The sequence below is a fragment of the Mixophyes fleayi genome, chromosome 10 (assembly GCF_038048845.1).
Source record: "Mixophyes fleayi isolate aMixFle1 chromosome 10, aMixFle1.hap1, whole genome shotgun sequence".
Lineage (NCBI taxonomy): Eukaryota > Metazoa > Chordata > Amphibia > Anura > Limnodynastidae > Mixophyes > Mixophyes fleayi.
In genome coordinates this window covers 38251907-38263193 of record NC_134411.1, presented here as the reverse complement: position 1 = coordinate 38263193, position 11287 = coordinate 38251907, and the positions used below count along the sequence as shown (strand labels likewise).

Here is an 11287-nt window from a genome sequence, read left to right as displayed (position 1 = left end):
TTGTACTGTATAGAGGTCACTAGAATGCTCTCTATTGTATAGAGGTCACTAGAATGCTCACTGTATTGTATAAAGGTCACTGGAATGCTCTCTGTATTGTATAGAGGTCACTGGAATGCTCTCTGTATTGTATAGAGGTCACTAGAATGCTCTCTGTATTGTATAGAGGTCACTAGAATGCTCTCTATTGTATAGAGGTCACTAGAATGCTCACTGTATTGTATAAAGGTCACTAGAATGCTCTCTGTACTGTATAGAGGCCACTAGAATGCTCTCTGTATTGCATAGCCGTCACTAGAATGCTCTCTGTATTGTATAGAGGTCACTAGAATGCTCTCTGTATTGTATAGAGGTCACTAGAATGCTCTCTGTATTGTATAGAGGTCACTAGAATGCTCTCTGTATTGTATATAGGTCACTAGAATGCTCTCTATTGTATAGAGGTCACTAGAATGCTCACTGTATTGTATAAAGGTCACTAGAATGCTCTCTGTATTGCATAGCCGTCACTAGAATGCTCTCTGTATTGCACCAGCTGAGTGGTGGCACCTACATTGCTCCGCCTACTGAGACTATGGCCCCACCCAGAACATGAGGCTGCTTTCATATTATTTTACAAGCCACAAATATAGAAGTGATGACTGCTCTACTCTGTATTCGACGGTGTTCGATGCCCATCCCATTACCCCCTGTAGCTAACAAGCAGGGCACAACTACATCTGTTACAGACCTGACCAACCACTGGGGCAATAGCAGCTTCCACATGGAAGGGCAGAGGGGCAGGTCTGTAATGGATAAAGCTTGGACCCTCCAGAACTCTGGGACCCCAGTTGGGGTATAAACATCAGACAGACTCAGGAGGAGAATGAGGAACATGCTCTTTCTTACACTTTTATTGTTTCATTTCCTTTTTTACTTGAATTAAGTTCTGTAAATTTGGCGTTCCTGCCAGGGCTCCCGTATTCTCTTAGTTCTGTTTAGTAGTGTGATTCAACCCAGGTCTCCCAGCATGCACTATGCGCTTTACTTCCCGAAACCTTCCAAAGGAGAATATCGATATTGGCGATTCAAAGTCAGTTCTATTCCTAGCGAGTAGGAGCCTCTGCGGAGGGAAATATGTAATAGGTTTAGTCAATCTGTGTGCTGGTTATAATGATATGTATCCAGAATAATGACCAGCATATTATACCCACCGATAACCAGCAGAAACCAGAACACACCAGCGGTGCCTCAGTTACACCAACCCTGCCCAATATACACATACAGTGCCCACCAGACGATGCCAATATAGCCCAGCAGTGTCCGGCATACACCAGACTGACGTACACACCAATATACACCAACTGCAGCGGTCGCACCACTTGTGTACTGAAAAAAACTGAAAAGGCCCAAAATCCGATTGGCAGTCAGTCCAAGATGCAGCATTCGTGTCATTACACACACTCCACCAGACTCTCCCCCCACAATTCAGTCACATCACACCCTCTACTCTTCCCCGATACCCTCTCCCCTGTCACCCTCATGCTCTTATCCCGTCACATAACTCCGCCTACAGCCTCATGCTCTTATACCGTCACATAACTCCACCTACCGTCTCATGCACTTATACAGTCACATAACTCCGCCTACAGCCTCATGCTCTTATGCCGTCACATAACTCCTCCTACCGTCTCATGCACTTATACCATCACATAACTCCGCCTACAGCATCATGCTCATGTACCGTCACATAACTCCGCCTACAGCCTCATGCTCTTATACCGTCACATAACTCCGCCTACAGCCTCATGCTCTTATACCGTCACATAACTCCGCCTACAGCCTCATGCTCTTATACCGTCACATAACTCCGCCTACAGCCTCATGCTCTTATACCGTCACATAACTCCGCCTACAGCCTCATGCTCTTATACCGTCACATAACTCCGCCTACAGCCTCATGCTCTTATACCGTCACATAACTCCGCCTACAGCCTCATGCTCTTATACCGTCACATAACTCCTCCTACAGCCACATGCTCTTATACTGTCACATAACTCAGCGGTGACTTCTAATATCCATATTATGAACATTATTACCCATATATAATGTGATCTATCAGTGGACAATTGGAACCACCCTCGTTTTGGGCACCTTTAGTCCTCAATGATGTCACCGGTTCCTGCGGATAATCTGCCTTCACCAGGGGATCAGCAATTTGTCACTAGTGAATTTATGGTCTTATGAATATTGGTGCGGTCTATAACACACAGCACAGGCAGCCATAAGTGGCAGGGAAACCTCACATCAGCAATAGGCCCCCGATACACTGCAGGGGCCACATGGGCGTCCCTGTAACCTTCCACAGGGCCGCACATTACCTCCATCTCAGTAATAAGGCAATACACTCAATCTGTAATAACATATCGCAGGCATTATACACACGTGTTACACGCTATGGCAACAATGTAACATACAGCATCATCGCTGCACACTGCAACAATGTAACATATAGCATCATCGCTGCACAATGTAACATACAGCATCATCGCTGCACAATGTAACATACAGCATCATCGCTGCACAATGTAACATACAGCATCATCGCTGCACACTGCAACAATGTAACATACAGCATCATCGCTGCACAATGTAACATACAGCATCATCGCTGCACACTGCAACAATGTAACATACAGCATCATCGCTGCACACTGTAACAATGTAACATACAGCATCATCGCTGCACAATGTAACAATGTAACATACAGCATCATCGCTGCACACTGTAACAATGTAACATGCAGCATCATCGCTGCACACTGTAACAATGTAACATGCAGCATCATCACTGCACACTGTAACAATGTAACATGCAGCATAATTGCTGCACAATAACAATGTAACATACAGCATCATCGCTGCACACTAACAATGTAACATACAGCATCATCGCTGCACACTAACAATGTAACATATAGCATCATTGCTGCACACTGCAACATCATCGCTGCACACTGTAACAATGTAACATGCAGCATCATCGCTGCACACTGTAACAATGTAACATACAGCATCATCGCTGCACACTGTAACATGCATCATCATCGCTGCACACTGCAACAATGTAACATACAGCATCATCGCTGCACACTAACAATGTAACATACAGCATCATCGCTGCACACTGTAACACAGCATCATCGCTGCACACTAACAATGTAACATACAGCATCATCGCTGCACACTAACAATGTAACATACAGCATCATCGCTGCACACTAACAATGTAACATACAGCATCATCGCTGCACACTGTAACACAGCATCATCGCTGCACAATGTAACAATGTAACATACGGATCAGACTCTTCTCTTCACTGATCAGATGTATCCTATAACCTGGAGATAACAGCCCGATAGTAACCAGATACTAACGGTCATCACTCTACCCAACACCAGCCCCATCAGAGCGGACAGATGATTGTGCGTTACACCACTGCAACCAATGTTACTGGATCAATGTTACGTAGCCGGTGACTGTACACTTGTAATGGTGACTTACGAAACTTGGGAGACTTTTCTTGTCCCCACTTTTCAGCTGCGATACGATGGTCTCAGCGACGTAGGTGGATCCCGTCTTGTTGTCCGTTTTCTGCAGAGAGATAGAAATGATATTATCCCACTGCGAGGACAGTTCAAAGGCTAATTAATAATTATCCTTACATTTATTTATTTCCATCAGAGTTTCGTGTGTTACCAGGGAAAACGCAAATATATTTCTGGATGGAACAAACCACCACCTCATACAGCTGGTTTATGTCATAGTTAAAGTTAACGATCGAGAGGAAATTAAGCGGTTTATATTTAAAGGATAACTGGTTATAACTTTACATACTGACCACACCCCTTATAGATCATGTGACCAGCTCTTATTAGAAATACCTTGTCAATCTCCTGCCTGGTCAGTATGGTGTCGTTTCCCACCTTCCTCTCTTTTATCGACTCGTTATGATAATTAGGTGGGAGGTCCTTCAAGGCCGCCTTGTCCGCCGCGATCTCCTCCTCCTCCATCTGAAATAAAACATCATCATGTGACACAAGAGCTCACTAAATCATTTCATAATAGAACCAAAGACCAATATATCTTGTTATATAATTATATATAACCACATCCTAATAAAATTCAAGATGGCTTTTTTTTATATGGACAGAACACAAAAGTTCATTATTAAAGATCCACTCTGTAATCTCTGCATCCTTATTTGAGGATTTAAATCTTTATATGAGGGTGAGAGGTTCACGCTACGGAGTGGCGTTACGTTTTTCAATACTTTGGGGCACATTTATCATTAATCGGCAAAAGTGAGAAATAGTTATCAATCCTTATCGCAAGGATAAGGATTGAACTATTTCTCACATTTATTAAAAAGGGATCACAGAAACAACAGTTCCGAAAAACTGCTGTTTCTGTGATAGAAAAAAATCACACTTACCTCCCTCTTCGGACGCGCTGTCTCGGGATCTCCTCTTCGTTCCTCTTCTTCCTTTAATTGCGCATGTGCAGTGCACAAAGTCCCCACTCTGTCTCTGCAACTATCGTTGCAGAGAGAGCGCGCTGAGTGACAGGGAGGGATCATGTGATCCCTCCACACATGCGCTGTCCAGCTCTGCTCTCCGGAGCAGAGCTGACAGCAGTGGATTTCTTCAATTAGGATGATGTACGCCAGCTTCAGCTTCAGCTGGTACATTATCAAGACAAGTTCCCGAAAAAAATATTTTACTAATATTTTACCTCTAATATACTTGTTAGATTGCGGCCAGAGCAGTCACCATTCTGTTGAATGGTGACTGCTCGCAAAAAACGATCAGGAGTACAAAGCAGCAGATATCCATGATATCTGCTGCGATGCACCTTTAATAAATTTGCGGAGGGCACATCGGGACTTTATTCCACGGTAAGTGCACAATAGTGCACTACTGTGATTTTTTAAATATGCCTCTATATGGTAGGTCCAGTTTATTTATAAACAATAAGATATTCCTTCCAGCACAAAACATAGACAACACTGATGATCCAGACTTACTAATCACTGACAAGATGATCTGTAAAAATGATTACATATAAATGCAGAATTTGGGAGTAAGACAATGAAAAGCTAAAAGCCCCCAGGAGAGTAGTTCATGTAACACCCCGAGTACAGCGTCAGTGACTGATTCGGGGTGATGTCTGTCTGTGACTGAAGTCATTAATGTCACAAACATTATTATAATGGGCCGGAGGGTTCTGTACATAAGAATGTGACCTGTAAAAGTTGTTGTGTTTGTCAAACCGGTCCTGGGGGCATCCTGTGCGTTCCCTGGGAGAGGAGATATATTATCTCTGGGTGGATCACATTGTTTGAAGCTGTAATTAAAGCATCTTTTTCTCCTCCGAGATCACCCACAGAACCCGCCCGGAGGACTAGAGCAGAGCGTGAGATATTTATACAAGTAAATAGAAAGCTCATCAGCTGTTACAGCGGTGACTAGAAAACCACATGTACGATACCAGGTGGGCAGGATATCTGGTGACTTGGCACTGGAAGGTCATGCCAGGAAAATAACTGCCAGCTCCGAAATCAGCGCCATTAAAGCAATTACAATACTCTGCACCAGAAACAACGTAGAACAAGCACCATCATTACTTGCTGCAAGACCATTCGCACCATTTCTACAAATGTCCTTGTGTCTTAATGCTCTTCCAAATTGAGCTCTTCACCCCCCAAAAAAAAATTAGTGTATGTACTGTACAAAAAAAAAAGAAAAGAAAATCCTTCCAGACAACATTTTTTTTAGCAGATTTTCATGGTTACTATACAGAGGAGCTCTGCAATCCAACACAAATCATCATCGCTACAGCGGCGTACAGAGCGCCAGGTAGCGGCTCCGGAGTGTCTCAGCGCAGAGCAGGAATGTCCAGGGCCTGATTATCCAATAGGCTGACTAGGCACCAGCGCAGGGCGCAAGGCTTTTGGGGGACGCAAGATTATTGCGGGTGCGACATTGAGAACTATGAACTGAAACTAATTTTAAAAATGAAGAGAAGAGTTGTTCTTCAAAGTTAAAATAAAGACATGATAGAATAGCAAGGTTTTAATCTCGTATGCCCATGGTGAAGACTGAAGACAATTCTCAAGCGGACGCTTAAGATAAAGTGAGTAGGAGAATCAAAGACAGTGACAGGCGCAGGTATCACAGCGCTCATCTTACCGTCACACGCTCTGTCCCTCCTCAATTCCGTTACAAGGTTCTAATTATGACGAGCAACAATCATTGCTGTGGCCCGTTTAAAAAATCCAACTGGAGACGAATTTTGAAAACACATACATAAATACTGGGGGGGGGGGGGGGAGCTGGATTTTTTATTTAAGGACGATATAATTATCACCTTTAGCCTGAGGGTGCACTAGGAGCGTATTAGCCTAGGGCGGCCCATTCATTTACACCTTGATCTTAGAATAATTAATTCCTCCAGCCAAGGTAACTGTGATAGTGAGTTATGTTTGGGGGCCAGGGGCGAACGGAGGATTGTCGGGGGGGGGGGTTTTGGGGTTCCCCCCCCGACCACAAAAAAAAAAACACCCCCGCGAGAGCTGCTGCTCCGTTTCTTCAGCGCTGTCCTATACAGCAGCCGTGGCGCTGTCTAAGAAGCGTCCGCGGCGGTGCTGTATACACTACAGCACAGCCGCGGACGTTTCTTTGACAGCGCCGCGGCTGCTGTATAGGCCAGTGCAGCTATAGCGGCCACTTAGTTAGCGCAGGGGGGGGGGGGTTTCTGGAGACTCAGAAACCCCCCCCCTGCGTGCGCCACTGGGGGCAGACCCATTTGTATAATGTGGAAGGGTCATGTCTGGGGTCTGACGAGGTTTAGGGGCTATTTATGAATGGCAGCATACGGCCCCCATTAAATATCTGTCACAAACAAAGTAATTGGACGGCCTTACCTGCTGGTATTAGCGCTGCTACGCAAGGAGGCGCGGAGTCTATCCACGCCCCAGGTCTTCACCAGGGAACCCCGCAAGGAATTATGGGCTTAGCTGCTGAGACGTGTCGGTCGCGGTTCTCCCAGGTAGCCACCAGCGAGGTCACGTGAACAAACGTAGTGAACAGTCCGAGGTCAAATCCGTGCAGGCAACGAGGTACAGAAGGATGAGGCAGAAGGGTAGTCAGGAAGCCGAGAGTCAGAACCAGGATAAGGAACAGGAACCAGGGAGAATCCAAAGACTCGTCAAACAGGCAAAGGTCAATCCGGAGGAGGCGGGCAGGAGATATATAGGAATAACAGGGGAGCCTAGAGACAGGTTGGGAGACTAGATACTCTGGCACCCTAGTGATGCCAGAGTCTAGTTTAAATAGAGGCGCCACCCCTGTCATTGGTGGAGTGGAGCTCGGCGGTCAGCTGATCTGACCGCCGACAGGAACTGCTGGCAAGCGTCTCCGTCGGGGTCACCGTACGAAAAGCTACTCTTATTGGAGCGTATTAAATTGTCCGACACCGTAGTCCCGATCGAAAATTATAGGCACTGTGGTTTAATGCAAAACTTAGCCTAATGCAGGAGATATCTACGGCATTGATAAAGACAAAGCCTTGGACCTCTCTCCCGGAAGCACAACATACAGAACAGCAGCATCATGAACGCTGCAGGCAAAGTCAAAACGGACGCAAAGCGAAAGCTTGTCAGAAGCGCGTGTACCGGTTAATTCACAGTTATCATTTTTCGACTGTGAGCTGAATGTCTGAATTTAACATCTCTGCATAAAATGGGACATAACTACTAAAATCGGTACAAAAAGGGGAGTGGCACTGACAACAGGAACCAATTAGAAGTTTACTTTCAGTTTCTAGAATGCCCCAAAATGATTGAACCCGATTGGTTGCAATAATAAACATTTTTTTTTTTATTTTTTTTACTTACCGCCAGATTTAATGGTCATGTTAGAGGCAGTTAACGGGTCAGCAACTTGGTTATTTGAAGAATATTACACACAATACATATTAAACAGATATTCACATTGGTTTTAGCTTCTGTTCCTCTCACAATCAGCCAAATCCCCATAGACCAGTGTTGGCCAACCTGTGACACTCCAGGTGTTTGTGAAACTACAAGTCCCAGCATGCTTTGCCAATATATAGCAGCTGGGACTTGTAGTTTCACAACACCTGGAGTGTCACAGGTTAGCCAACAATGCCCTAGACTGTAAAACGCCACCGCACACCCTCTAATGCAGACCGTCTACTGCGCCCAAAGAAAATAACATTCAGGTTTTTATGACACACAGCTAAGTATTGCAAGAACATTTCATTCAGCAGGAAACCTTATTTTTCCCCAATTAAAGGACGACATTTCCTATTAAGACGTAAAATAAACCTGTATCGGCAAGACAGGATAATAATCTTCAGATGTGACTGCAACAAGACCCAGACACTGTCACGGTGGGATATTAATACACATTTAAGTGAAACCTCCCTTTCAGACATTCGGTGCGTCTCGTGGAATGAAAAAAAGGAGTTTTGTTTTTTTCCATATTAGACCATAAAAAAAACTGGTCTTTAGCAAAAACCACAGCTTCACCCTAAATGTTCCTGTTTTATTTAGCGATCTGCCAAGAAAATGTTGCTATGAAATAAAAAATGGTCAGGATTTGGGAGTACACGGAGGGACGGGGAAAACCAGAGGAAAATCAGACCAGAAAATCAGACCAGAAAATCTAAAGATCCGGCATCTCCTACAGAAAACACAGATGACGTTAACTCATTAAGTACTTTAGGAACCGATCGAAAACAATCTGCTCCACAGTCTGTCCAACTTATTAAATATAACTGTCTATTATGTCATAGGCTTTGTTTTAGGCTAAAGGAAAGCAGCTATTTCCACAGCTGAAAGTAAATGCACTATATAATTTTTTTGCACTTTTCCTTGAAGCGAGAGCCTAGATCTGCCTTATTGCTGTATGGCAGAAATCTTGTACTCTCTACAGCTGTTTCACATCCTGGCCAGCACTGAACAGGGTACATAGGGGAGGAAGGGGGTCACAGATAATTCCATAATCACCAAGGCACTTTATAACTGCCTCTATACTGGTCGGATGCTGAAATCCCGTACTTTAAAAGCACATTGGGCCTGATTCATTAAGGAAAGTTAAGCAAAGAAATTAAGTAAGTTTTCTTACTCAAGTTTTCTGGACAAATCCATGTTACAATGCAAGGGGTGCAAATAAGTTTATTATTTTGCACATAAGGAAAATACTATCTTTTATTTCATGTAGCACACAAATACCGGATAGCCTATTTGTACATTGGAATTTAAAGTTGATCTAGGACATGTCCTACCCCAACTATAAATCTGCCATCACATTTTAAATTTACCTCCCCCTCCAATGCAACATGGTTTTTCCATACTTACTTTTGCTTAACTTTTACTTAGTGAATCAGGCCCATAGGGGGGGGGGCGGTAATTCGTGGAATCGATTGTCCCAATGGACACACTGTTAGAAGGTGATGCAAACATCTTGAAAAAAATTATATTTTTGTAAGTAAAACCCTGAATATCGCAGATGGACACAAGGCCGGATCAGGATGAGACCTGTCACACATACGAATCTTGGGCAGGTACAAGTGATATTTCCCCCTCTACAATGCACCCACCATGTCCTCCGCTGTGGGGGCAGCTACGTAACTAAGAGGAGGCATCAATAAACTCAGCTACAGATGGCTCGGTGCCTTGTACCTCTTTCACAGCGTTGTTCAGCTTGGACTGAGTGTCCTCCATCAATTCCTCCACCTCCCTGAACATCTCATTCAGGCTGGCCTCATCCTCGATGGGTCTAAACGGGGGCTGAGGGAAGAGAGGAGGGTCCTCGAGTTCCAGAACATCCTCAGGGTCCGGAGATCTTCCGGTTGGAGAGGAGGCCACGAGGACCAGGCTCACGGCCAGGAGGACCATCCTGGAGACACTGAACGTAGAACACATCCTAGGACAATCCTGGTCTCTAGGTCTGCAGCGGAGACAAGATATTGACAAACTGGGAGTGAACCACACAGACCATCACACATGACACACATGACACACACGCTTCCTGCTGGGAACGCCAGTTGCCCTTTCCTGAGTGCCCCATATATACACACGTGTCTGCAATGGGCAAAAAAACAGATGCTTTACTGAAGTATATTCCTTTATATCAGTGATGGGCAACAGGTGGCCCTAGGGCCACAGGTGAGGACTCGGAGGGCCACATGTTGCCCTAGGGTCCCCAGCTCCTTCCAGCTTCATTGTCAGATGTGTGTTATAGCGTGTAACACGTGTGTATAATGACTGCTGATGAGTTATTACAGATAGACGTCTCTCTCTTTCATTCAATGTATTGTCTTCTGTCAGTGATAGGCAACCTGCTGCACATCAGGGGCCACATGGGGGGCCCACGAACCATCAAAAGGGTCACATATTACCCTTAATCTCAGTAATAAGCTAGAACAGTGCATTTATTACAAAAATCAGACGTCTATCTGTAATAACACATCAGCAGTCATTATACACATGTGTTACACGCTATAACAAACACATCTGACAGTACAGCAGGAAGGAGCTGGGGCCGCGGGTGAGGGCTCGGAGGGCCCCATATGGCCCTAGGGCCACCTGTTACCCATCACCATCTTCTGTCTGACATTAGGGGTAACGTACACATGTATCAATCAGTAATTAGCTCCCATGTATCACCTCTTAATAGTGAAAAATAGGGACAATTCCAGGGACACATATTTGGGTGATAATAAAGCACTAGACAGATACTGACACATTTATCAACAAGATCAATATATCAATGTCAGCAAATCCTGAGGGGTGAGGCCCCAAAACAGTGATCAGTGACAGCAGCCCGGGAGCTGGGGATTATAGACATCATCTGTATATTACATACATCATACACATACATACTACATACATCCTCTGCATAACACATACATCCATCCATCATGCATACATACATACATCACACACATACTACATACATCATACACACACATACATACTTACATACATCATACACATACATACATCATACACACATACATACATACATACATACATGACCCAGGTCCCCAGGTACACACATCACGTGACAGGACCCCGCACTAACCTGCGGCTGCTGCTGCTGCTGACAGATCTGGATGAACAATGCTCAACATCAACTCTGGTCTGGGACAGGGACACGCCCACTAATCTGCATACTGAGTCATAATAGGCTGATGGATAGGTCAGAGCGAGTGAC

At 44.6% G+C, this 11287-nt stretch overlaps 1 protein-coding gene across 1 annotated transcript in view; it reads right to left on the bottom strand.

Moving 5' to 3' along the window:
- Positions 1 to 11228, bottom strand: part of DKK3 (dickkopf Wnt signaling pathway inhibitor 3) — a 34314-nt gene extending 23086 nt beyond the window's left edge. Inside the window, exons 1-4 of the mRNA XM_075188467.1 lie at positions 11156 to 11228; positions 9751 to 10018; positions 3926 to 4054; positions 3546 to 3635 (exon numbers count right to left, since the gene is read on the bottom strand). Of these exons, the coding sequence (XP_075044568.1) occupies positions 3546 to 3635; positions 3926 to 4054; positions 9751 to 9993 (462 nt within the window). The 5' untranslated portion in view covers positions 9994 to 10018; positions 11156 to 11228. The remainder of the gene's footprint in view (positions 1 to 3545; positions 3636 to 3925; positions 4055 to 9750; positions 10019 to 11155) is intronic.
- Positions 11229 to 11287: the final 59 nt, after the last annotated feature.